This window comes from Drosophila mojavensis, unplaced genomic scaffold (genome assembly GCF_018153725.1).
Source record: "Drosophila mojavensis isolate 15081-1352.22 unplaced genomic scaffold, ASM1815372v1 contig_74, whole genome shotgun sequence".
NCBI classification, from domain to species: domain Eukaryota; kingdom Metazoa; phylum Arthropoda; class Insecta; order Diptera; family Drosophilidae; genus Drosophila; species Drosophila mojavensis.
This window is the reverse complement of record NW_025318899.1, coordinates 14974656-15002606: the sequence shown is the minus strand read 5'-3', so window position 1 is coordinate 15002606 and position 27951 is coordinate 14974656. Positions and strand designations below refer to the sequence as shown.

The window sequence follows — 27951 nt, the reverse complement described above, 5'->3', positions numbered from 1 at the left end:
TCCATATAATTTATGCTGACTTTATAGCAAGTCTGCTTACCTGCGTCTACCTGTAAGCTCGGCCGTAAAACGTCGCATATTTTAACACAAAGGCAGCGCATGATAAATGCAGAGCGCCAAAATAAACGATAAAAACAAATAAGCAGGGCAGCCCAAAGTTGTTCGAATATCAGATACCCTATACCTGAATAATAATGCTAGAGCTCCAGCTCTCTTTCTGTAGACTTGTAGGCAAGTGCTACGAACTCCTTGTTAAAGTCGAGCGCTCGCCTTTGTTAGCGTATTTTTAACGAGCTCAAAGACTAACCAAAACTCATATAAAATCAGATAAAAGATTTTTACGAGCTCCATAGCCCACAAAACAAATCAAAGGCGAACTTAAATTTTTGATATTTTTCACGTGCCTCTGATAACAGATAAAATGTCGAAAAATATATTTTCAGCGTTTCACTCGATATCATTGATAAGACAAGGCAAGGCCCAATGTAAATGCAAATCGATATACAAATCGATATCCAAATCGAAAGCAAAAACAAAAGAGCTTCCGCATCGCGCATCTCGCGTCTCACATCACGCAATTGGGCGCAGAAATTTGTTTGAGTTATGAGCTTTTGGCAGTCCGTGCATAATTACCCAACATTTATGGTGGGGAGAGGAAAAATTCATAATAAAATCATATGAAATACAAATAAAAACATACACAGTAAACGAAAAAAAAAAAAAAAAACTCTGGCCTAAACCAGTTTATACAACAACTTGAGGCGAAAATATTTAAATGATGTCATAATTTTTAGAAAAAAAAAAAAAAACATCATATAAATATAATAATCATAATACAAACTACACACATGCACACACACACATACGCGCGCTTCAATGCTGTTCGATCTTCATAAACGGCAGCTGAGTTCGCTTCACCTGTTTCATATTTTTATTTTTTTTTATCTCCCTCTTTTAGACTTCATGTCAACTTAAATTAATGCAGATCAATTAGTTAATATTATTAAGCGTCTCGAATGCCAAAAACTGCGTATTTTAAATAGATTTCTATAAAAGAGAGATAGAGGGAGAGAAAGAGGGAGAGAGAGCGAGAGAGAGAGAGAGAGAAAATGTCTCGAATGGGGGATAGAAACGGCACGTAAGTTGTTGCTAACATGGCACTAAATGTCAATATTTGAATATTAAATTTTATTTAAGTGCGTTTTTTACGATCTTAAGCCGATTTTCGTATACTCGAAAAACAGTCGGCGGCCCCTAGAAACGAGGTTGGCCCCAAGAGGCGGCACCCGTCGTAGTGTTAATTAGCTGAAATGTGAGACAATAAACTAAATGTTTGATTTAAACGGACCCAACAACAAGAACGCGAACAGCTCGGCCATCGCCCCGCTCGCACAGCATCCAACAATCTGTCCGAACAATTAAATCAAAATGGAGCTTATGATATATGAGACAAATGGGCGGAGATAAATGAATTACTGCTTTGCCTATAATTTGTGCTATAAACTCACTTCTGACTAGGCAATCGGAATTCGTATATTCGCGGATTAGCAAAAGCTAAAGGAGCAGTTGGGCAATTTATATCATATAATAATGATTGAGAAATGAATTTCCGTAAAGTCTATTAGCTGGTTAATTAATCAGAATATAGGTAAAATATTTATTTATCATATATTAAAAAATATATTAAAAATAATAATTCAAAAAATATTATAATATATCTCAAAAAATAATAATAAATTAACAGCAATTAAAATAAATTAAAGTATAAACAATAAATTCTAATGAAATTCTTTTTCAAATATTTATTAATATTAATTAATTTGGTATTAGAACATATACATAAATCAAATAAAATAAGAGAAAAGCTTTTTTAATAAATTAAAAAAAAAAACACACACACAAATGGAATAAAATAATTTTAGTAAATATAAATATTGAAAGAAAAATAAATAAATAAATAAAAAAAATATTTTTTATTGTAAATTATAATGACTACATTATTTTAACCCTTATATAATTAAAATAATAGAAAAAATATATATAGAATATAAATAAAATAAACAATAAATATATTAAAAAAAAAAAAAATGAACATAACATTAAATGTGCCAACAAAATTAAAAAAATTAAATAAAATGAAAAGCAAATATAATAAAATATTGAAAAAATTATAAATATATTAAAATCATAAATATATTTTTTTTAAATTAAAGTATAGTAAATTATAATAATATATTACATAATAATACTACAAAAACAATCAATCTTTATGTTATAATCTTTCATGTTATATTGTATATAACACACCAAGCTAAGACAGCCAGTGTTTTATTTTACATCAACTCTAGCACTTCCTTAAAGGCAAGTCCGTTGTTACTATTCAGATATACCCACGTTGCAGCAGCATCCCCACATCTGCCCATATTCTTGCCATAATATGTGATTTAGCTAGTTATCGCTGTGGCTTCTGCTGTCGTCATTTCATGAACCTAAAACCAAATCCGTCTTAAGTATCTTGAGCATCATCTTAATTGCAGCTGCACAACTTTGTTGGCTTAAGCAGCTTCTAGTATTGTCTTTGTGAGTCCGATTTTTGTTGCTAATCAAACGTAAATGTGTATGTGTGTGTGCCACGCCCCGACTGGCTAGGCAAGCAAACAAAAGACTCAGGCAACGAACTTGGGCAGCTGGTGAAAATCAACTAATATTCATATTGGCAGCAACAGAGAAACGCATTACAATGTTGAGTTGTGCGAGTGTGTGTGCATGTGTGTGTGTGCATGTGTGTGTGTGTGTGTGCCACTTGACTTGTGGAATTGAGTTGGTGGCAGTTGTTGGCGCGTTGCAGCGTTGCAGCTTACAGTCAAATGCACTTCGACTCCGTCCGCACGCATCTGCAACTCCATTTGCAGCTCCAACTCTTTGGCATCTTTTCTATTTGCATTGGATGGAGCTGCTGCCAGTTTTGCTGCGAGTTAATGCTGCTGCTGCTGCTGCTGCTGCTGCTACCGCTGACCATTTTGGTCATAAACATTTGCGTAATGGATTTTTTCATATTTTGTTGGCCGCTGCGAACACACAAAGTAAATTAATTACGAGCTGCTGAGGCGGCGGTGGCGACTGCTGCTGCTCGGCCAACATATTTGCACGTTGAAAAATTCTTGCAGACACAAAAAGTTATAAATGCCTAAAAATAAATAAGCCAAAGCCATGGCTAAACATGGCCAAAATGCAAAAACAGAAGCACAGCCAGCAAATTAGCAAAAGCCCAAAAAGCATTTGCCGCGCTCCCAACACACATACACCTATACAGACACACATTCGTTCACAGAGATGGACAAAATGTAATTACAGCAACTAACAGCAGCAGCAGCAGCAGCAGCTTTGTTGTTGTTGTTCGAGTTGTTGCTGTTTGCAATTTTTGTTGGTTTCGCGGTTGTAGCCATAGCCGGTTGCAATTTTTCACATGCGTAGCCAGTTTCTGTTAGCTCTGTCCGAGCGTACGTAAAAGTTGTTCCGTCTCTGCTCGACGTTGTTGTTGCTGTTGTTGCTGCTGTTGCTGTGGTTGCTCCTTGTTGGAATTTTTGCTCGTGTGGTGTACATGTTGCGGTTGATAACTCAATTAGAATGTTAAATTTATGTTCGCCACAAGAAATTAACTTGCAATTAGAAAATGCTGGCAACAAAACGAAAGACTTAGGACACGAACTTGATATGCTAACATTTTCGCTTATACGTATTTAGTTTTCCTTTTTGCCATTCGCCAGCATAGCGCACTTGGTAATTAAGTAACGAAACAGAGAAAACAAATTGATTCAATTTAGCAAATGGACAAAAAGGACAGACGAACAGACGGACAGACAGCTGCAGCTGATGATTTGTGTTACATAATTGGCCATGGCCATGGCCATGGTTTTTAGGGCAGCTGGCAAAGTTTGCTGCCCAGCCCAGCCCAGCCTCGCCCCACTCCCATTCCCATTCCCATTCCAGCGTCGTTTGGGCTAGACAAGTCTATTGGCCTGGCCAAAAACTAATGATGATGATGCACTGCACGCATTTGCACTATTTATAATTTCGCAAAGGCAGCCCAGACAACAGCCAGCACCGGCACATGTGCCCGGCGAGTGCCAAAAGATCAATGATCAATCCTAAAGCCAGCAAGCCTGCCAGCTGCGGCTTGATGACTTCACTAGCTCAGACTCCGACTCCGACTCCGACTCAGACTCCACTCAAACTCAGAGTCAGAGCCGAGTCGACAGACAACTTCATTTATTTGCAGATACATTTCAGGCGCCCCCAAAATGCAGCCTCTCATCCTGTGGCAGGCATCATTTGGAGATTTTGTTTGTGCCTTTTGGCAAACAACAACTCTCTTTGATTTGGTGGGCCGTGCTGGTCGTGTTGCAGCGTGTGTGTAATCAGTTACATGGCGAATGCGGCTGGCGATTTGCTTTCATGATTTATGCGCGAAATTAGCGAACTGAAAGTCGTTGCTGCAACACACAAATGTTGCACAAATGACTCAGGCAACGAACTTGAACGAACTTAAGAACAATTACACCAGTTTTCAAAACAGCGCACTTCCTCTGCGCCGCCGTCTCCCTCCCTCACTCTCTCTCTCTCTCTCTCTCTCTCTGTCTTTGCTTTGGAGATGCTGGCAGCAAACATGCATCAGAGAAGTCATTATATCCGCCCGCCGCAACAACTCGCTAACCTTGACAAAATCCTACACAGCTGAATGCATTAGTAGTTCACAAAAACAACAACAACAACAACTAAACCAAAAGTCAAATGAAAAGAAAAAACTACAACAACAACAACAACTTGCAGGCAAAGCAAAGTACCGACAAAGTACCGAAAACAAAACGCTATTAAACTTCTATTATTTAAGTACCACATTGTGCACTGATACTGAAAACGAAAACGAAACGAAACGAAACGAAACGAGACGAGACGAGGCGAGACAAGGCGAGACGAGCGGGGACGGGACGAGATGAGACGAAACGGAACGAAGCGAGCCAACAGATACAACAAAAGCAACAAAAAAAACGAAGAAGACCAAACGCCGACCCGGTCAGCAAAACGATAATGAGGCAGCATTGTGCTGACTGCTCTACGCCCTCCTCCTGCCCCCGCCCAGCGCCTGCCGCCCTCCAATACTTGAATCTCGACTCGACTGTAGCTAACAGAGCATAAATCCCAAAGCCAAAGTACTTTGCAAATTATGCAATATTATGTAATTATACAGACAATCAGCTGCGTCGCCTCGCCTCTCCACACTCCAAGAGGGCAGCCGCAGCAAAACGCAGCCAACTCTCAAGCTTGACTTTTGCTTTTCTTCGTCTTCTCCTCCTTCGTCTTCTACTGCCTTCGCCCGCTTTTTATATGTACTTATGAAAAGCAGCCGCAGCAGCTGAAATGTGAAAATGATTGAGCGCATTATTTTCAAATTAGCGCGTGGCTCGCATAGATAAGAAGAGGTGGGCGGACGGTGCCGCGGTGGGAGTGGCAGTGGAGCTTGGCAAGTAGGGGCATGCCATGCTTCGATAGTAAACACCTTTTTATATGCGCCTAGTTGAAAGCAAACGCGTGGCCTTTGTGGTGCATACGAATGGGTGGGGCATAGACGAACATAGGCGGCATGTGGAACGATCGAATGGGAAGCACAAATCTTAATCGAAGCGAAGTTGTTGTTGTTACTCCTGGTATGATACTAATGCTAATGCTAATGATAATGACACTTTTAATAGCTATTGCTAAAGAGTGTGATAAAGCAAGAAATGCGACTAAGAAAAATACTAATGGTAATGATAATGTTAATGCTAATGAAAATGATAATGATAATGCATAAGATACTGGTAATGATGATGATAGGCGTGTTGGTATTGTTATATTAATAATGCTCATGTCAATGGGAATTTAATGATAATGATAATGCTAATGCTAATACAGATACTGATGCTAATGCAAATGCTAATGCAAATGCTAATGTTAATACTAATGCTAATGCGAATACTAATACAAATGATGATGCCTTAAAAATGTATATCTAATCAAATAATACCAATTATAATTATGCAGCTAATGATTTGGCTAATGAATATGATAATGCTTATTATACTGGTCTCATTGGTATGACAATACCAATTCTAATGTAGTGTTGATAATGCTAATGCGAATATGTTTTTTAGCAATAATATAATGATAATAATAAATCTGATTTTAATACAAATTATAATGATATAGCTATAGATTGAGCATATACTAATGAAAAAGAACACGAATGATTCTGATAGTTCTAATGGTAATGCTACTAATATATGCACCTAAGATAATTTACAAATCATGATATTATTTAAATTGAATACTATTGTTGATATGATCGTATCTCTAATGCTCAAATTCAATTAAATTTCCATTCAACTACAATTCCTATCATATCTACAGTCCTGTCAATACCATAGCCTATCAATATTATTTTCTGTGTACTAATAGAGAATTGATTTACCAATTCTCTAACCCACTTTACACCATTTAATCTGTCTCTCTATATAGCACATCTATCATTCAGTTAGAGCACTTGAAGTTCGTCGTTTGCTTCGCTCGGCTCAATATTTAAGTATCGTAATTCTCTTGTTGTTATCTTCGCCCATTGCCTTTGCCTCCGGTTTTGCTTTTGCTTTTGCTTCAGCTTTCGATTTCAAGTTCAACACTTGCCACAGACGCCAATGTGTTCCGAGTGGTTGCTCTGCCACTTTATTACGTGGACTGCCGACTGCCAACGGTTGGCGCCTGTTTTCTTCCACACACAGATGGGGCAGGAGGGAGGCGAGGGAGCTTTCTTCAAAGAAGCGTAACATAAATGTTATAATTTGAGTCTGTAATCCATAATAATGATAATAATGGTGCAGCTGCAAATGCTAGCCTTAAGGTCAAGGTTGTGCGCCGTTTATTAAAGTCAGCTGAACGATTGTGGTGCTGCTGGTGGGGTTTTGGTAATGAGCTGCCAAATTGTTAGAATTGTGGTTACCAGCTACAACCACAAAGCATTCAATTAATTGGCCAGCCAGCCAACCAGCCAGCTGGCCATGTTTATGGAAAATACTTAAATTGAGAATCCAAATGCGACGACCTCTGCACGACTCGCAAGCGATTTAGCGCAGCAAATTGAATTAAATTTATATAAATTGCATACAGACAACTATTTAGCTATCCGTGTAGCTATCTATCTATATACACACAGATCTCGACTCATTTAACTATATAGCAGCAGCATCAACAGATGTCCGCTTACATTAGAGCTGAGCAATGAGCCGAGCAAATTGTGCCCATTGTTATTTGTAAATCGCATTGAGAGTTTTGCTTTTGTTATGATTACTATTTTTGTTGCCGTTGTTGCTTTTTTATTTATTTATATTATTATTATTATTATTATTACTATTTTGTATTTGTCTCGTTTCATTTGTTTTTATTGCGGCACACGTGTAGCCGAGCCCAGGGATGAGCATTGTGTAGCATTGGCTCTGGCCTTCGGCCCGGCTTGTCGAAAATCAACATTAAAGACAAAAGTCTTTGCAAATAATTCCAAGTCGCGTTCCATTGATATCATTGCATCATTTGCCAAGATCTGTTCGCCTCTTCCCACGCCCCAGCTCCATGCGTTCGCCTAATCCCATTTTAATTAACATGCGAAAAATTGTCTGTAATAGAGGGGGAAATATTGGGTTTAATTAAATACTTATTAAATGTGAAAATATATAATGATGATATGTTCAGAATATTTTAAAAAATATATAGAATATAAATATATATCAATATATAATATTAACATATTTTATGTAAAATCAGATCCCATTTAGATTAGAAATTACAAATATATGAGATAGGTAGAACTATTCTTGGGCTACTCCATACAGTTTATATTTTCTTCATCCAGTTGAGCAGCTACTTTTCAAGCTATTCCCTCCTGCTCCCACTCCTGCTACTCCACAAGCTGGAATATCACCAGCCAACTCAAAGCCTACCTGCTACAGGGCTTTCAATCATTCCCAGCTAAGGCACTCGTATCTATTATATATTTCTTACCAATTTTTTTTTAAATCCCATTCGATTCCCATGCCTTGCTCTGCATTGCTTTCTGATTAGCATTTAATTATTTATTTATTTACAATATCAATCAAACTGGAAACTCCAAATATTTTTGCATGTTCCCACGCCGCCCGAAACAAAAGCAAAAAGAGCAAAAAAAAAAAAAGCTCAAACCAAAAACTCAAATTCAGTTTTAATTAGTCGCATTACGTATACGTAAATCGGTGCGCTGTGTGGCCCCATTGGAGAGGCCATGGATGGCCTGGCGAAAATACTTAATAACAGCAGCAGCAACAGTTGCAGCCGCAGCAGCAGCAGCAGCAGCAGCAGTTGCAGCAAATTTACACCAGGACAAGATGGCATGGAGTAGGGGCGAGACAGGGCAGGGCCAGGAGGCAGCTTTCTATGCTGTGCGAGAAATGATTCATGAAGTGAGGCAGAGCCAGAGCCAGCGGCAGAGGCAGAGAGCGAGAGTCGCTGCAAACTGTAACTCCTGCTGGGTTGTTTGATATTGCCGGGTTTTTGCTGCCTTTACTCTTGCTGTGTGTATGTGTGTGTGTGTTGGGGATCTGGCCAACGTTGTCTCGCCGTGGCGCAGACTATTAACTTTGAAAGTTGTTTAAACAGGCGATGCCAGCAGCAGCAGCAGCAGCAGAGGCAGCAACCTCCACCTTCTACTTTTTGCATGGGGCGAGCATCGTTGTTGCTGTTGCTGTTGTTGTCATCTGCTTTGCTTTAGCCTCAGCCTCAGCCTCTATAGCAGTTGCTATTGCTATTGCTGTTGCAGTCAGTGTCAGCAGCAGCAGCAGCAGCAGCGTCGCCGGCTCGTGGGAATTGGATCATTAGAAGCAGCGAGCGGCAGCAGAAGTTGGTCAACTAGTGTCGTCGCCGTCGCAGTTGCCGTCGCTGTTGACGTAGCTGCTGCAAGCCGTTTTGCATGTGTTTTGTTGGCTGTGTTGCCACCGTTTCTTGTAGTTGTTGTTGCTGTTGCTGTTGCTGCTGCAGCCTTAAAGAGGCGCGATAAGTAAATGTGTCCGCGTCTCTTTTATTTGCACTTGCACAGTGCAGCGAGTGCTTCTCTTATTTTTTTTTTTTTTCAGTCGTTATTGCTGCTGCTGCTGCTGCCCAGCCTGGGCGACCCCAGCGACGTTGTCGTCGTCGTTGTAGTTGTTGTTGCTGTTGCTGTTGTCGTTGTCTTTGTTTGTTTATTTGTTTTGGCTTTTTGTTGCAGCCTGAGCTTCTTGGTGTCTTTTCGGTGTGTGTTGCATGCGATTTATTTGTTTGTTGTCTCGTTGTTATCTGTGCGAGAGCTTTTTTGTTTTCCTCTTGCTCTTTTTTGTTTTTGGCTTCTGCCCACCTCTCGCCACCTGGGCCACCTGGGCCGCCCATTGCAGTCAGCTACTGTTACCAGCTACTTTTCTGCAACTTTTTTTTTTTTTTTTCTCTCTCTCGCTCTCTGCAGCCATCGCCTGATTTCGGGAGTCAAAAGTCAATTAAATAAGAGCAGTGCACAAGCTTGTACTTGTTATGGTTGTTGTTGTTGTTGTTGCTGCTGCTGTTGTTAGTTTTCTGTTGTTTTCGGAAAACGAGCAATTTGTGCAACTATGTGCCTTTGCAGGCGCTATGGGAACCATTTCACCAACAACTCGGCTGCTGCCGCTGCATTTGAGAATTTGTTGTGTTGATTTATGAAAAGGTGGCAAGTTTGTTGCCCAAGTCTTTTGTTTTCGCTGCCACATAGTTTTGTCTAATTTAGCAGCAGGCGCTGAGCTGGAATGTCGAGGCGAAGAATCTGAATTCCATATGAAACCGATCAAGTTTGTTGCCTAAGTCATTCGTCACACTATCGTAATGCTCATCAGCCTGAAAATATTTGTTTTCACTTAGCTGAAGTACAACTAACTTTAGCTGCCACACGTTGGAAAGCAAAGCACTTGGCCCAGCTGCCGGATACCCAGCTAACAGCTCTGAATCGATCCAAGCCAAATTCAAGTTCTTTGTCAGACCCCATTCAATGCGAACGTGCATGAAGCTAGAAAAACTAACTGCAGTAGTCAACAATTAGTTTCCTCGTGTCGCATTTGCGGCAGACACTTCACATCACTCGACTGTCGTTTGTCTTTTGTCGGACCGTCAACTGCAGCACGAAAAAAAAAATAAGAAAAAATGGAAATAGAAATAAAACGAAAATCACAACAACAACAAAATTATACAAAATGCGATTGCACACAAATCATGAGAAACGCTCCCAACACAGTTGAGGCCCCCCCGCTGCCGCTGCCGCTGCTGCCGCTGCTGCTGCTGCTGCTGCATTTAGCCCCAGCTGTCTGCCTATTCGTCTGACTGTCTATCAGTTTGTCTGGCAAGCGCGTCTCTTGACGTGCTGAGCGTCGAGTCGAGTCGAGTTGAGTTTTAGCCCCTTTTGATTCGCATGTGTCAAGTCATTGGCATCTAGTGCAGCTAAATGCTCATTGAATCAACAGGCAGCAGCTCCGCAGCCACAACGATTTTATGCCAATTCATGGCCGGCCATTCAAAGTCACAGCAGCAACAACAACAACAACATCTACATGCAGCAGCAGCAGCAGCCGCGGCAGCGGCAGCAACTTTAAATGCAATTTCTAAAGCGTTTACTAATTTGTTGGCCAAGTTGTGTTGCCCTTTTCTTGTTTGTTGTTTTTCTTCTCGTTTTCTCGCTGGTCGTGTGTGCAGTTAGGTTTCGCAGACTTTTCACCTGGGGGCGCCAGGTGACTGCGACAGGCCTGTCAATGGTCGGTCCAATATATTTAGTGTAGCTCGCACACGCGCTCAAATGTCAAGCCAAACACTTGTAGCAACAATTGGCACAGGTTTTGCCTGTCTCGTTTTGCCTAAGCTAACATTTAAAATTGTAACAAATGCCACAGAGCTTGGCGAACGTGTGGCTCCAAGCCAACAGCCAAGTGGTTGCACCACACCACCACCAACAGCAACAGCAACAGCAGCAGCAACAACAGCAACAACGACAACTACAGCAATGCTTAAAAGTCTAAGGAAAAGCTCGCACATTTTGCACGCATTTGCATAACAAGAAACTGAAGAAGCGACGCCGCATAACGAATATCTAATACTCTACAACTATAATATATGATTAGGTTTACAGCTTACCATTCAGCAAAGCTCTCTCTCTCTCTCTCTCTCTCCCTCTCACTCTGAACAAATCCTGTCTATAGCCAAAAGTACTTCACAGCAGCAGAGTGCATTCGCTCAGAGACCCACACGTTGTTGATTCTCTGGCTTGAAAATTGTTTTGCAAATTTGTCTTTGTAAGTCATGTCTGTATGTGTGCGTGTGTGTGCACTCGTATTCTATTGAAAATTAGACGCTGTCTTTTTCCGTATTCCGTCAATTTTTCAGCATAATTTGAGCCGTTTGGCGAATGGTCACAAATTTTAAGCGGAAATTGCACAAGCACTTGACACTTGGCCGTTGCGCTTGCCTCATTCTGGACAAGAAGGCGAACGGTGCAAGTGCATTTAAATTTCACATGAGCTCATAAAAATAGTTACAAATTAATTATAATGACAAAGATGCTGGCTAAGCTAGCCAGTTGCTGAGAGAGAGAGGGAGAGAGAGAGAGGGAGAGGTGTGGTGGGGCTGGGACTGAGCTCTGGGAATGAGCATGGGGGAATGCAGTTGTACAACAACAACAACAGCAAAAAGAACAACAACAACACATGAGTACATTATAAATCTAAACATTTCCTGCTTGACAGCTTGAAGAGCTTACAGCGAGCGACCGAGACAGCAACGATGATGCTTCAAGTCACAGCAGCAACAGCAGCAGCGCCAGCAACAGCAGCAGCGCCAGCAACAACAACAACTGCGATAAATATTAAAAACTTTGCTTTTCATCATCACAGTTCATAATTATAGTGTTTTAGTTTATGTAGTTTAGACAGCGTCTTGACTGCGAGCGGCAGCAATTAGCTAAGTACAAATCAAACGAAAGACTTAAGCGACAAACTTGACAGCAACTACTACAGAATGATGAATGCGCCAGCTCAAGCAGGAAGCAGGATCAAAACTAAATGAGCCCAACTTCTCGACATTAAAAATTGCAAACAATCAAGAGAGGGAGAGGGAGAGAGAGTGAGAGGGAAAACAAATGATTTGAGATTGGTTTTCATTTGTAATTGAAGAATCGAAGTATAGCAAATAATCATTTCTAGTCCCCAGTCGAGTTTTTACAGAGACTCGCCTATGATTGATCACTCCCCGAGGGCCAAGTTGTCTCGTTGCGTTAAGGGCCATGAAAATGTGTAAAAATTGTTCTTTTATTATTTTCGTGTGCTGCAGACAGAGAGCGATGCGCATTTGACAAATTGCTCGGCGCGCCGCTGGCCAGGCCAGACCGTGACTAAGCTCGTTCTGGGAGAGGTCGCAGATCCGCGTACGAAATGCGAAATGTGCGATGTGCGATGTGCGATGCGTGTGCAGCTGACTAAAGGCCTCAAGTATTCGTATTTGTATTTGTAGCGCGGCAAAAAGAAAGCAAAGCCAGCCAAAGCAGACCAGGCACAACACGCCATATAACAATTTTGACAATTTTTTGGGAGGGGAAGCATCAAGTTTACATAGACGCCGAGCAGCGAACGCATCTCCGTTGATATAAACGAGTTCGCATTACAAACATGACTCATCAGCTCTGTGGAAGATGCCACAGCTGCCCGAGCACAGCTGCCGCCAAGCTGCTCCAACTAGTTTTCTAACCATGCTATAGTGTGCTTGAACAAATCGCGCAAATCTCTGATTTGGGAAAGTTGAAATCAATGAATATACACTGAGCGAAATATTATGTAGAGCAGCAATGGCAATTTCAGTTATTTATGAAAATTATGAGAGAATAACTGGAGTGAAGTGAAGGAATTGTCAGTTCCTTTTGCATTCTCTCTCTCTTTCACTCTCTGTGAACTGTAAAGTTGAAAATGCGTATACACTGAGCAAAATATTATATAGTGCAGCAATTGTAATTTCAGATATTTTGGAAAATTATGAGAGAATATATAGAATGAAGTGAAGGAGTTGCCAATTCATTCTCTATCTCTCTATCTCTCTCTCTCTAACTTTGTGAACTGTGAACTGTGATCTGTGAACTGTTCACAGTCGCAACAGCCTAGTTTTACGCAAATCGTGCATTATAATCTGAGCAAAGTTTTTGCTTTTGTTTTCGCATTAATGCCACAAGGCAGCAGCAGCAACAACAACAACAACAACAACAACAACAACAGCAACAGCAACACCAACACGCGGCCGTCTTCAGTGTCGACGAGTCATGAATAAAAAATTGTATGAAAAAAAGAAGCAAATATTTAAAAAATATATGTATATAATAATAATAAACAAAAAATGATGAAAAAAAGATAGACAAAAACTAGAACAATTTGTTTTAAGCATTTTGCGCACAATGAACAAAGCGAGGCAATTGCTTTGTGCATGATTTCATTTTAATTAAATTTTGTTTGCTTGTGTGTGTTTTTTTTTTTTTTTTGCGTTTGCTCTTGCTCTTGCGCTTTTTTATAATTGCATGCAAACAATGCGAGACGAGCACATGGCTGACTTTTATGGGGCCTCGCCCCCTACCCCCAAAGACCAAAGACCCAGCCCCCTACACAGCGCGCCCCCGCAGCCCACGGCAAAGTCTTGTGGATGTGCAAAATTTTGTTTTGGTTTGTGATTCTTTTTTCTGTTTTTTTTTTGTTTTTGCTTTTGCTTTTGTTTTTGCCATGCAGCGCATTTGGTATTACGAGCAGCATTTGTGGCAGCAGTTGTTGTACATGCTGCCAAGGTCAAGTTGGGCAATTATCATAATTTTTCAGCTTTTTGAGTTGCGCTTATTTGGCTAAAAGCGAAGCTGGCGAAGCCTTGTTAATGGCACTTAGCTCAGCTCAGCTCGGCTCTGCTCGGCGCGGCGAGTAGCTGCGCTGAAACTGGAGTAAACGTGCCTGTAATTTAATTTTAGTTTATTGGCCGTTGTTGTTTTATTTCACATATTTTTTAAGTGAATTACTTTTAATAATTTCATATGATAATGAGCTTGAATTTTGTATAAGTTTTTTTTTTTTTTTTTTTGTAAATATTTTTTTGATATATGTATCTACACATTGCATCATCGCTGCCCGTGATATATTAAAAAATTCTACTTGCTATTTTTGTTTGACTTAAGGTTAACAAGAAACAAGCAACAACAATAGCAACAACAACAACAACGACAGAAGGCAGCTATAATTAATCACATACAAAATCAACAAGATCCACAAATTTATACAACACATATGTGTGTACGGATATTAGTTCGTTCTCACCGCTGCTCAAATGACGATGGGGGAAATTGAAGTCTGAACTAATCCAATCAGCTGCAATATGAATACCCTATAATATAGAGAAATATATCTCTTGAGAAATCATTTTTGCTAGATTATTCATTTAAAATATGTGAATCAGTCCCACCCATTCTCATTTACAGGGTAGCTCTTTGCTGTTCACACTCTTGTTTTCATTTTCAATGTTGGCTTTAAGCGCTTCAGCGTATTCGGTACTTTTTTGTAGACAAAACTACGCTCAAAATATACCAACTAATTAAAATAAATTGGCTGCAGCTGAACTCATCAATATGCCAATTGGGCGAGGAGGAGTGCTAGAGCAGGGGGAGGGAGAGGAGGAGGAGGCGCGTGTTGATCAGATCAGGTGTTTGACAAATTGCGATGCTGCCTCTTTGTTCTACACACACAGCCCGAGCAAACGGCATTATACGTCGCTCGCACATTGTTTTCACGTATTTGTTGCATAATTTATAACACTTTCACTTAATAGCCACACTAATTGTGGCTGGAACATGTTGTTAGCAGCGATCAGAGATTGGCTTTTGTTAGAGCTTGTTGTTGTTGTTGTTGGCTTGTGGGCATTATGCAATGGGCAGAGCTAATAAATTTGTATACGAAAACCTGTACCCAAATTAGTGGGTCGCCTGACCAAATGGTCTGCTTATAATGAAGTCATTCGATAAATATGAACATGAAACATGATATGATGGTGATTCTCAAACGGTGGCGTTAAATGTGCTTTTTAAGACTCTTGATTATTCACAAATATATAGAATTAAATGGGGTGACAGATATTATAGGCGGACATTTAAAAATCATCTTGTCTCCTCTCTTGTTTCTATTCGGACTTCCTTAAAAGTTAATTAGTTAATTATTAGCTCGATAGCTGTGAAGCATTCTGTTAAGTCTCGAAGCGAACTGCTTCAACGCTGACCTTTAGAATATGGTCTCACAATATCTATCCTTATCTCTTTCGATGTCTCTCGGTTTGTTCTACCTTACTATATATCTCTCAGTCAGTACTGTTTCTGTCTGGCTCTCTATTTTAATATATCTATACACATCTCTATCCCCCTTCCTCTCCTTCCTCTGATTTTGTTCACCCTTTTCTCTTCTCTTTTATTCTCTCATTCCCTCTCGCTGCCCACTAGACCGGCTTTCTCTTTCTCTCTATCTTTCTTTTTATATCCATATATCTCTCAATCTCCCTCTATATCTCACTCTCACTCTATCTCCCACTATCTCTATCCCTGTATCACTCTATCTCCCTCTCTCAGTCTTTCTCTATCTCTGTGTCTAAGTGTGTCTCATTCTCCTTCTCTTTATATTATTTCTATCTCTCTCGCCCTCACTCTCATTTCTTCTCTGCCTATCATTCCTTTTCTTCATTTCCCCTTTTCTTTCTCTCACTTTCTCTCTCTGTCTGTATATATTCCTCTCTCTCTCTCTCATTCTATCTACATATATATCGCTCCCTCTCTCTCTCTCTCTCTTCCCTTATCTTAGCCCTAATCTGCCACCTGTTTAACTTAGTAAACATGAATCAACTCTCATTTAATGAGGCTAAAATGGAAATTGGGTTTTTAAATGAGCTCGCAAATCATTTGCTGGCACTTTAAATAAATTCAAACACAGCTCCAAACAAGTTCAACAACAGCAGCTGAGTGAATCTGGTAACCTGTACCGATGCTACACTCAAATTATCGTGTGTGCTAAAACATATAGTATATGCTGTAAATATGTATACAATTATATTATATATAGGTATATATTTTTCAGTTAGCTTAACGAGCGGCTGCTAAAAGCTAGAACTAAGCAATATTCTGTTTGCCCTCTCTCAATAACTTCCCCTCTCTCTCTCCCTTCCTCTATCTCTTACTCTCTCTATCTCTTTTCCTCTCACTGACTTACCTGGTGTCACTTGTCTGTTGTAAAATAAATGTTTATCGCTTTTTAATATTGCACATTGTCTGCATAAATTTCACGGCAGGCGCAGACGCACGGACAGACAGACGGACAGATCGCAGCTTCAGCAACTTTGTTATTATTCTCGCTGTATTTTTTCACATTTTCTTCCTCTTTATTTTATTATTTTTTTTTTTTTTTTTTTTTTTTTTGTGTGATTTAAAATCAAACTAAATCTGCTGCCAATCCGCTGGTTGTTGAAACTTGAAACTCATAATTTTTAATTTATTTTATGTGATTTTTATTTGTCGATTAATCCAAGCAACAACAAGAGCCGCAGCCGAGCCGACGACGCTTTATGAAACCTAAACGTACAAAATTTATTTCCTACCCGGTCGGAACAAATGGCTGGCCTCCGGACAGTCAGCCGGACGGCAGGCCCGCCGGCCGGCCGATCGGAGCTGCGGCGGCTGGGGAGCCAAACTCAACACATAACACGAAATCAGATTAGCATGTTTTACAGGCCGAACAAGCCAAGGAACTGAGCGAACTAAGCCAATTGGTGTGGTGCATTCTTTCCGATATCTGCCTCACTCCCTACTCCCCATTCGCCCCACTCGCCCCACTCTGGTCCCACTTCCCCCTCAGACAGTCTGGCCAAGTTCGTAGGTTGGGATGCTGGCCAAAAGTGAATGTGTTGAGTGCTTTCTCTACTTTGTAATGTGCCAATTGTTTGGACAGATGGGAAAAATTATTGCCGCGATTTGACAGTGGGGCAATTGGTGCTATAAAACATAAATCCCCCAGCCAAAATGTGAACTGCACTCAACGTCGAGTCGACTGCGCATGTGCAAGCACCTGCTGCAGCCACCTGAAACAATTTCGCTTTAATGAGAGCCACTAAAGATACTAGATCTGGCGATCCTTGAGCTGCAATTGTTATTGCGCTCATAATTGTATTATTTATGGCAAATTGCTCTGAATAAATTTTACATTGGTGAATGGCTCGAAATGAGGACCGGAATGGAAGCTGCTTGGCAGCCATATGATATAGTGGTTGGATTTAACTAAGATCCTAATCTTATGGATTTTATATTTTATATACAGATATCTTTGAGAATAAAAGTGATATATTCGTGAGACTTAGCTAAGATCCTTTTCATTAATATTTTATTTTTAATGTAAAGATTTCTTTGGGAATATATTTGATAAATTATTTGAGAAAAAATATAATATATTAGTTAGACTTTAAGTTTTTTTTTCACATTTTATTTAAATACATCTTTGATCTATTTAAAATTATTTTTTTTTATATATATTTAATATTTGATATAAATATATCGTTGAGAGATTATGTCGTATTACTTTTTATTAATATAATATATATTTTGTATATTTTTATATGCAGAATTAAAATAAGAACAGAGTTAATATGGGAGGTAAATGCTCTCTCATATACTCCTAGAATATGATAATTCTCTTTGGCTGCAGCTGACATGACCCATCTTCAGGCATATATGCATGAGCGTATTTGCCTGTCACATAAGCCCAGAGTCAACCATATAGAGCATATCTGTTTGCCTTATGACCTTCTCCCACTCCACACAGACTTCCTTCTTCAAGTCTCCCACGAATCATGCTCCAGCCTTGCGTGTGTGTGCGTGTCAACAGAGTTTTGCTCCAGTTAAAGCTACAAGTGCAGCGAGCCAAAAACAAAAACCAAAAAACGCAACTGAGCCGCCAAGCCCCAAAACCAAATAAAGCTGGCAACGTAACAACAACAACAATAGCAGCAACAACAACAACAGCAGTAACAACAATGATGGCAATTTGTTGATAAACATTTCGCTCGCAATAAATAAACAAATATACGAGTGGTGTACCTTGGCAACAAGTTGCTAAGGTCTATGGCGCGAGACAGTTCAAAGGAAACAAGAGGCGCGATTGGTAACAGCGAAACAGGCAACAGCCACAGAGTCACAGCCGCAGTCGCCGTCGCAGTCAACATGGCCAACAGCCAACTGGCCATATAAATGCAAATGCTCTACACGCTGCTTGTTTGCTCGCCCAGCTACGATGTTGGCTGTGTGCTCTGGGGCAATTTTTCATTTGATTTCATCTTCATATTTTATTATGCCCCAGCAAGCGGCAGCATCCAGCGCTTTGTGCCACAACATCGTCCATTTCCATTTCCAATTGCCGTACGGCTGGTTTTTCCATAGCTTTTCTTCTTCTTCGGCTTCGGCTTCTCCTTCTACTTCGTCTTGATACCAATTTTGCGATATGACAAACTATGTTTGCATTTTAATTTTTAATGCGTGTGAATTTCGCTGGCGGCGCACTTGCTCTCAGTTCTCTCTCGCTCTCCCTGTGTCCCTCTTTCTCTCTCTCTCTTTATTCTGGCTAGATGCTCGTGTCATGATTTGCTGTTGCTTTTAATTGAAATTTTATGAATTTATTGCTTTCGTTTTTTTCCTTTGCTTTTTTTCCTTGCACGCAAGTGTGAGAGAGAGACAGCACTAGTCTAGGAGCAGATTTAGATCACGCCAGCCAATGTCTTATAAATGTTATTGTCTGCTCCGTTTCTTTTCAGATGAATCAGACGTGCAAAGTCTGTGGCGAGCCGGCAGCTGGATTTCATTTTGGGGCATTCACATGCGAGGGATGTAAGGTGAGTAAAGGCTTGATATAATTTAAAGTTATCGATAATTGTAGGTTGAACATATTAATTGCATGTGTGCGACTAGTGCTAGGGATTGTGTGTATCAATTTATGAAATAAACTGAATGACAGCTATGTTATCGATTTTCTTATCGATACTTATCGTTAGAGCTTATTCAGATTGATATGTATTTATGAATATAATACTGTATTCTCTGTTTGTGTTGTCAAACTAGCTTATTTACTATATATATCGACTTTTGTTATCGATAAAATTTAATACATGTAATATTATCGATTAGTGTAATCAATTGCATATGCCATAAATGACTTGCTCTCGATATTCGACAGCTAACAATAGTTTCACTAGTCATTTGTCCAAATCGATATAATTATGTTATCGATAGACCCAATTATGCCAATTACGGATTAGTTAGTGAAAGATGCTACAGAGACCAATTGGATAGCATAAAATGCGAATAATTTTCCATGAACTTAATAATAGTAATCGACACTCGGCGCCTCCCTGCCAATATGAATAATAGTTATCGATCGCTATTGGCATTCCATAATAAATCGCTGGCCGCATCGTGACAAAGCCGTAGAGTAAATGGTGCCATACCAAAACTGGAATGTTGAGTTCATTACGAGCAATATTAACCGAGTACCACCAGCAACAGCAACAACAATAGCTACAGCAACAACAACAGCAATAAGATAAACGACAACAAAGAACGCCTCAGGCTAAGGTCAAAGTTAAACAAAAAGAGCGCTCCACAAAATGCATAATTGATTTAAACACGAGTACTTTAAATGCCTTAGGAATACGCTGCACTCGTCGCAGGAGACGAGCGAGGGCGGGGGCGGTGTCGGATCGAGGTTTTCTCTCGTTTTGTTTGGCTGGGAGAACGAAAAGGAAAAAAAAAAGGTCAACTAACGTACAATTTGTGGGTCAGCATTATTTGATTTGTGCGCCATGGCGTGGGCCGGCTAATTTGACGCCCACCCCAAATCTAAAGGCCCCAAAACGAAACGAAGCGCGTCGCTTGAATGATGATGCAGCACTAGGCTAACAGCCATGAGCCGCCGATGATTGAGAATCGCAAAGAGAGGGGGGCGGAAGAGATGAGGAGAGGGGCGCACAGACAGAAAACAAACAAAAGTGAATCCGCTTTGGCGCACAAAATTGCCTGTAAATAGCCGGCGCGGTAAGTTCGTCCGGTTCTGCTGCTGCTGCTGCCGCTGCTGTTGCTGCTGACGCTGCTGTTGGTGCCTCTGCTACTGCTGCTGCTGCTGCTCTTTCAAACGAAACTGAAACTGAAAACGCAGAGCCGAAAGAAGCGCACAGAAAACAGAAAATAAATAAACATAGCCATACGAAGATCCCCCCGTTCGTGCGTCCGTCCGTCCGTTCGCAACTCTCATTTCCATTTCCGACCCAGTAATCTTGATGCCCAATTAACCTTAAAAGTGGATTTTCGCATTGTTTCTGTTTCGATTTGCGCGTCTGCACGGCAACAACAACAACAACAACAACTGCAACTGCAACTGCAACTTCGTCTTCGACTCGAGCTCCACCTACGACAACCACTGACTGAATACTGACAGAGCTGACTGTCTGTCTCGTCTCCCTCGTCTGTCTGTCTCTCTCGTCCGTCTGTGTTTTGTCCGTACGCCAACTTGATTGCGACGCTGCGCTGTGATTTACGTTCAACATTGCAACTTGGCATAAGTGTTGCACAGCCTATAACCTTTGCAACATGCTGCTTGCCACAGCAACAGCAACAACAACAACTGCAACAGCAACGTCAACGGCAACATGTTGTAGTCTTTTTCGTGCCGCATTGAATTAAATTGTTTGTTTGCTTTGTTGCAATTGATTGTGGCCCAGCCAACGGTTAATGTTGCACTCGTAGGTGTAGGTGGCTCTGACTCTGGCTCTGGCTCTGACTCTGGCCTGTGGATCATGTTCATGTTGCATGTCGATTCGCTGCGCTTTTTACTCAGTTTTTTTGGCAGTGCATTTAAGACTGCACAACAACAACAACAACAGCAGCAGCAGCCGGTGATGAATCATCATAAAAATTTAATGAGATATTACTGCTGAATGACATCACGGCTTAAGGGCGATGAAAAGCAACTGAGAAAGAGAGATAGATAGAGAGAGAGAGAGGGTGAGCTTGTAGTTGATGAAGAGTTGACTATGCTCAACTAGATGATACCCCATACATGATATTGAAATGCAATAGCCACAATAAATTTTCTTATATAAGGAAGCTCTGAGACAGTGAGAAAGAGAGAGAGAGAGAGAGAGAGAGAGATAGAAAGAAAGAAGAAGAAATCATCAGTAATACTTATAAACTGAATGAATGATCTACCATGTCTGAGAGTAATATGATCTTTTATTTCCTATGATAGTTAAAGGGTATAACCAATACTTTGAAGCTGTATGAGTGGGTAGATACCCAGCACGAGCTACACAAATAAAGAGCAAAAGCTATGGAGATATGATGCTCTCTTCTATCATTTAATAAATTAAGGGTAAATCAAAAAATCTGTATTACTGTATATATAAGAAACGATACCCCCTGCATAGTCTAGTCTAAGAGCAACGACTACGTTGATCTGACACTTTCAACGCAGAGGCCCTCATTCCTTTATATAATACAGCACAGGGTATCAGCCATACTTGAGCTCCTTCTGGGTATTTGCAGTAGGAAAGCAAATAAGAGTTGAGTGAGTTTAAAGTAAAGCAACAGTTGATCAAGCAGCAAACAAATAGATCAGTGACTGGAAGAGGTAGAAATGGCAAAGGGAACTGAAGAGAGCTCAAGTTGTCGTTGAGATGCTCGAGAATGAAACAAACATGGAATGAAACAGATAGTTAAGAGCTCTTCGCTCTGCTCCCATTACTAATCCACGTTTCCACTCCGCTCTCTACTTTGCAGTCCTTCTTCGGCCGCTCGTACAACAATCTGTCCTCCATATCGGACTGCAAGAACAACGGCGAGTGCATCATCAACAAAAAGAACCGCACGGCCTGCAAGGCGTGCCGCCTGAAGAAGTGCCTCATGGTGGGCATGTCGAAGAGCGGCTCGCGCTATGGCCGCCGCTCCAATTGGTTCAAGATCCACTGCCTGCTGCAGGAGCAGCAGCAGCAGGCGGTGGCTGCCATGGCGGCACACCACAACAGCCAGCAGGCGGGCGCGGCGGGCAACGCGGCCATCGGTGGCGCCTCCAATGGCTGTGTGAAGCCGGGCGGGCCGGCGTCCTCGGCAGCGGCTGCGGCGCTCGGCATGCTGGGGCATGCGACGGGCGGCTATCCGGGCCTGTATGCAACGGGTCCGCCGCGCAGCAAAGAGGAGCTGATGATGCTTGGCCTGGATGCCAGCGGCGACTATGGCGGCATCAAGCATCCAGCGCTGGTCGCCTCGCCGTCGGTCAGCTCGCCGGACTCCCACAACTCGGACAGCTCCGTGGAGGTGAGCAGCGTGCGCGGCAACTCGCTGCTGCAGCTGCAGGGCGCGGGCAAGCAGAGCGCCGGCGGCGATGCCAGCCAAGCGACGCAGGGCGGCACAGCGCCCGGGCGACCGCCACAGCTGCGCAAGGAGCTGGCGCCGTTTTTGCCATTGCCGTTCCCGGGTCTCGGCTCGATGCCCGTGATGCCACCGCCCGCATTTCTGCCGCCCTCACATCTGCTCTTTCCCGGCTACCATCCTGCGCTCTACTCCCATCACCAGGGCCTGCTGAAGCCCACGCCCGAGCAGCAGCAGGCGGCGGTGGCTGCTGCGGCGGTGCAGCACTTGTTCAACTCGAGCAATGCGAGCGGGCAGCGCTTTGCGCCCCAGCTGCACGCCTCGTCGCCCTTTGGCCACGCCGGCCTCAAAGAGGAGTCCGCTCTCAGTCCCAACCACAGCAGCAGCAACAACAACAACAACAACAACAATAACAACAACAATTTACTGCCCAATGGCAGCAGAACAGCGACGAGTGCTGCGGACGAGCTGACGAAACGCTTCTACCTGGATGCAGTGCTCAAGTCGCAGCAGCACAGTCCGCCTCCGCTGGCGACGAAGCTGCCGCCGCACAGCAAGCAGGACTACTCCATATCGGCGCTGGTCACGCCCAACTCGGAGAGCGGGCGGGAGCGCGGGAAGAGCAGGCAAAGCAACGGCGAAGCGGACGAGGAGGAGCGCGGCACGGGCAGAAGCAGCGACAAGGCGGCCGACGAGGAACTGGAACTGGAACTGGAGCCGGAGGACGAGGAAGAGGATGAGGAGGACCTGGTGGTATCCATGACGCCGCCACGTTCGCCAGCCCAGCAGCAGTCGGAGCAACTGGCGGAAGGGCAAGCCGCAGCGCAGGACAATCCCATTGACTTGAGCATGAAGACCACGGGCAGCTCCGGCTCCAGCTCCCGGAGTTGCAGCAGTATTAAGAGCAGCTGCGCGCAGCTCGATGCAGCGAACTGCAGCGATAATGAGCCAGCTGCTGAGAGGGAGCCATCTGCGGATGGGGTACTCCAAGCCAGAGCCCTCGACGAGGAGGACGCCGAGGAGCGGGAGTCCACGCAAGCTGAGCTCGAGGATAACAGCACCACGGAGACGGTCAAGACCAGCATAGAGCAAACCCAAAACATGAACAACAACAACAACAACAATAACAATACTAACAATAACAACAACAACAATAGCAACACCAGTGATAATGAGGCCAACGATTGCATCAAACGCAAGCTGAACGAGCTGCTCCAGGAGTCGAACGGCTCGAAGCGTTTGCGCCTGAGCTCCCCACCCGCAGCCGAATTGCCCGTGAAGTTGGCCACCTCGACGGCCCTCGATTTAACCAACAAGGTTTGATCGATAAGCGCGCAAAGTTAGACAAAATGGCGACAGTTTGCCGCTAGACGTAACACTATGCAACAAAATATGGGCGCGAATATAGAAGAGATTTCCATTGAAGTTAAAATTTAAATTTCACTGAGTTAATTTAAAATTTCTGTTTAAACTTTACATTTTTTATAATATATATATATATTTAGTTCAATTATTTTTAGTATATTTCAGTTTATTTTATCATACAGTGGACCCAAAAACCAAATTTATATTAATAAATTAAAAAAAAAAATTAATAAAATTGTTGTTAACAAGTATTTAAATACTTTTTTTTCTAAATTCAGCTCAATTAACTCATAAAATAATTGAGATATTTAATTCATAAGAGAAATCTCAAATGTTGAGCAAAACATTTGTTGCATAGTGTTATCTAAATTATGTATAAAATGTACCATTGACCACCTTCACCTTCCTCTCCTACAACCTCTTCCACTTCAAACCCGCCAGCCAAATACAACAACAACAACAACAACAACAATTAAGAAATCTCGCGTTCAATGTTAAGTTAAAGGTTCGAGCCGTTTGTTATTGTTTTTATTTGTATTTTAATTTTTATTCGCTTTTGAAGATGTTATCACATCGTTTAAAACAACTAACGAAATGGCAAGAATTGTGAACAAATTAGCATATGTTCGATCTGAAAAGAAGTATAACAAACGGCGCGAGTCGAGTTCTTAATTAGATGCAACGCATTAACAAAGAAGAAGAAGAAGAAGCACAACAAATTTGAAATGTTGCGCGTATTTCGGAACGATGACGATGACGAGGAATGAAATCGTATCGAATCGAAACGAGATCAGCCCAAGTTGTTGCAAAATTATGCAAAAAAAAAAAAAAAAAAAAAAAAAAAAACACACACACACACAAATAAAATAAAATAAAAAGACAATCTGTATCGTTTGCATAATGAATAGTGGAATTTGTTAATCTATAAGCCAAGTTTTTAGTTATATTTCTAGCATAATATAGTTATAATACAAATATATATATGTATACACCTATAATATGAATACCTAAAATTTCTTTAATAGGCATATGCAAATTATTTCAAGTATTTCTTAGTTTACAAATTGTAATTTTTAAATTCTATAAACAAATATATATATATATACTACATATTTACTATATACCTGTACGATCATAGCGAATTTCAACTTCGAGTTATTAGTCACAATTAGCAAATTTGTATGTTTAGCCTTTGCCCTTATACTATGTTAAATAAATCAAATGTAGAGCAACAACAACATGTATAGCATAATTTATAATAATTATCTAAAGTATTTGAATCAGATGTTTTTTTCATGTGGAGCGCATGAGAAATATTGACGATATTAAATAAACACAAATAAATATTTCGATGAACGACTTTGATGGGCATTTCGATGGGTCTACTGGGCGCGTTAGGGCCATGAGAAATTGGGTTAAAGACAACATCAATATGCGCGCCTCAAGCTTAACATATTTATCGTTATAAATGCTGCGAGCAGGGAAAACATTTAGAGCAATGGGCTGCCTAAGAGAAAGTGGATCATAAAGCTAAACGTTATGGAAAAGTTTGTTGTATTTATTATTTAAATATTAAAATGATATAACAAAATCAATTTATGATTAGTTAAAATTTAGCGCGAGATATGCACGGGGAAGTACACAGAGATAAGCTAAGGAAATAGAGAAATATAATAAATTGACTCGCATTTATTTATAATATGTAATTTATTTAAATCAATTGCTATAGCTATATCACTGGGGCTTGTCAATAAATTGACTAAAATTTGAATAAATTTTCTATGTTTCACTGTTGCTGCAGATGAGTTGCTTAAACTAGAAATTAAACAGGGAACCTATACTACTGCTGCTCCTGCTGCTGCTGCTGCTGCTCCTGCTCCTGCTTCTCCTGCTGCTCTTGCTTTTATCTGAGAATCAGTCCCCAGACACTCGTCGGCAAGTGCAAACTGCAGTTCAGCGAAAACAATTCCCACACAAAGCAGCAAGCGGATCTTTTTCTCAGAGCCGAACAGCTTCAGCTGTGTCAATGTGCATACCAAGAGAGCCAATCAATCCGAAATCTATTTCAATCAATCTTTGCGTAATTGTAAATACTTTCAACATATTTCGCTTTGCCATTGGCAACGACTGACAGTCGAGACGGCGACGAGTCGACGGCAAATGGCGCGAAAATTATAGCAAATGCTTCACAGAGAGAGAGAGAGAGAGAGAGAGATAGAGGGAGAGAATGTTGGTTAGCTTGTTGGGTGCGGGGCATAGGCTATAAGACCTGAATTCGTTTCTATTTATTTCACACTTGAATTGATGCGCTGCTGCAGATTGACATTTTGCAAATGCTGAGCTTGCTCGACTCTTGGTTAGCTGCCTTTTCCAAGCAATTGCCAGCAGAGACGCAGACGGAGACGCAGATGGAGACAGACAGAAGCTGCCTCTGGGGCGCATTGGGTGCAGGCTTGGCCATCGCCGTCGTAGACGCGACGAGCTTGACGAGTTGACGCGCCGAGCGCAAGAGATCTAGTCAGCCGCTGGGGCACTGCTTCCACCTCTTCTTCCTCCTTGCCACCTTTGCTTCTCTTTGGTGGGGCGTCCCTTGGCGCATTGTCAGCACTGAATAGTAGTGCAAATAAATTTCAATTGCGAGACACATTCTCCCACTGACATTGTTTGACACCTTGACTGCACACACACACACACATACACACGGTGAATTTGCATGTAAATGACAGTTAAAGAGAGTGTGAGAGGGAGGGAGAGAGAGGGCTGAACAGTATTTGATCTGCAAAGATTGGCCAACACCCAGCGGCGTTTTTTGCTAACAAGCTGGCAAAAAGCAGTTAAGCGACATCTTCTATAGACGACGCGACGTTGACGACGAAGACGACGCACCCAGCTACCAGTTGATAGTCTGTTTGGTGCGATCCCTAGCTCTGGCTCTACTCCATTTATATGCTCCAAATCCATTAAGTGTTTTAGCGCTTTTATTTGCTGCCCACACAAACAGAGAAAGAGAGACAGAGAGGGGGGAGAGGGAGACAGATGCTGACTACACCCTAAACTCATGGAACACTTTCCGCACCTACGACAACAACAACAACAACAGCAACAACATCTACATCGACGAGCTGTGACACCAACGCCAACAGAGAGTGGAACTCCCAGGTTGCTTTGGCTCTACACGCATGAGTGTGGCTGCCGCTCCAAGCCCCAGTTTGGAAGCGAGTTGTGTGCCAATATTAACACCTAGCTGCAAAAGCCATGAACTGTTCCGCAGCTCGAGCTGAGCAGCTCGTTGATGCGCTGAAAGCCCCTGCCTGGAGTCTGAGCGACTACTCTGAATGCATTTCAACGAGCGCTGGCAACTGGTACCTCCATTGAATAATGTAATCAACACGCCCACACGGACAACGCCCAGGCAATTGAGCCGCTCTCTGGCCCCACTGATGCTCATATGAAATCAAGTTTACTCTTAACTGGGTTAAGAGTTGTGCAATCGGAACGGAAACTGTTGCTCGAAACTGGAGTAAATCAAAGGAAAATGCATGAAAATGTGAGGAAAGGCAAGAGAGTTATAACTAGACATGAAATGGAAATGGGATTGTAGAGAGTTAGTTCTGAGATCTTTGATCTTGTATATGGTAAATCATAAATGAATGTTTATCTATATATATTATTATATGTATAACAAAATATATAAATAATAATAAATTTTCATTTATTTTATAGCAATTTCACATTTAATAAATATTTATCTAACAACATTTGTCTGTACATATAAATCCATTCTCATATCATCTGATCTAATCTCTATTATCATTTCTGAACTTTCAACTGTCAGAATGGAATTCCTGAACGCTTTTCTGCTCTCTCTATATTTCATTATATATAGATTATCATAGTTTTAATTATGATAATTTCTTAAATGGTGTGAATAAAATAACGATAAGAATTAAAAAATGGGACCAAGACGTGTGTATTGTGTCACAAAAAAATATCAAGTAGCCGCACTCGGCATTTACATATTGATCACATTAGCC

The 27951-nt window shown here is 41.4% G+C and overlaps 1 protein-coding gene across 1 annotated transcript in view; it reads left to right on the top strand.

Moving 5' to 3' along the window:
- Positions 1-24936, top strand: part of LOC6582585 (knirps-related protein) — a 28899-nt gene extending 3963 nt beyond the window's left edge. The window contains exons 3-4 of the mRNA XM_002008249.4: positions 18949-19026; positions 21965-24936. Of these exons, the coding sequence (XP_002008285.1) occupies positions 18949-19026; positions 21965-23875 (1989 nt within the window). The 3' untranslated portion in view covers positions 23876-24936. The remainder of the gene's footprint in view (positions 1-18948; positions 19027-21964) is intronic.
- The last annotated feature ends 3015 nt before the right edge of the window (positions 24937-27951 follow it).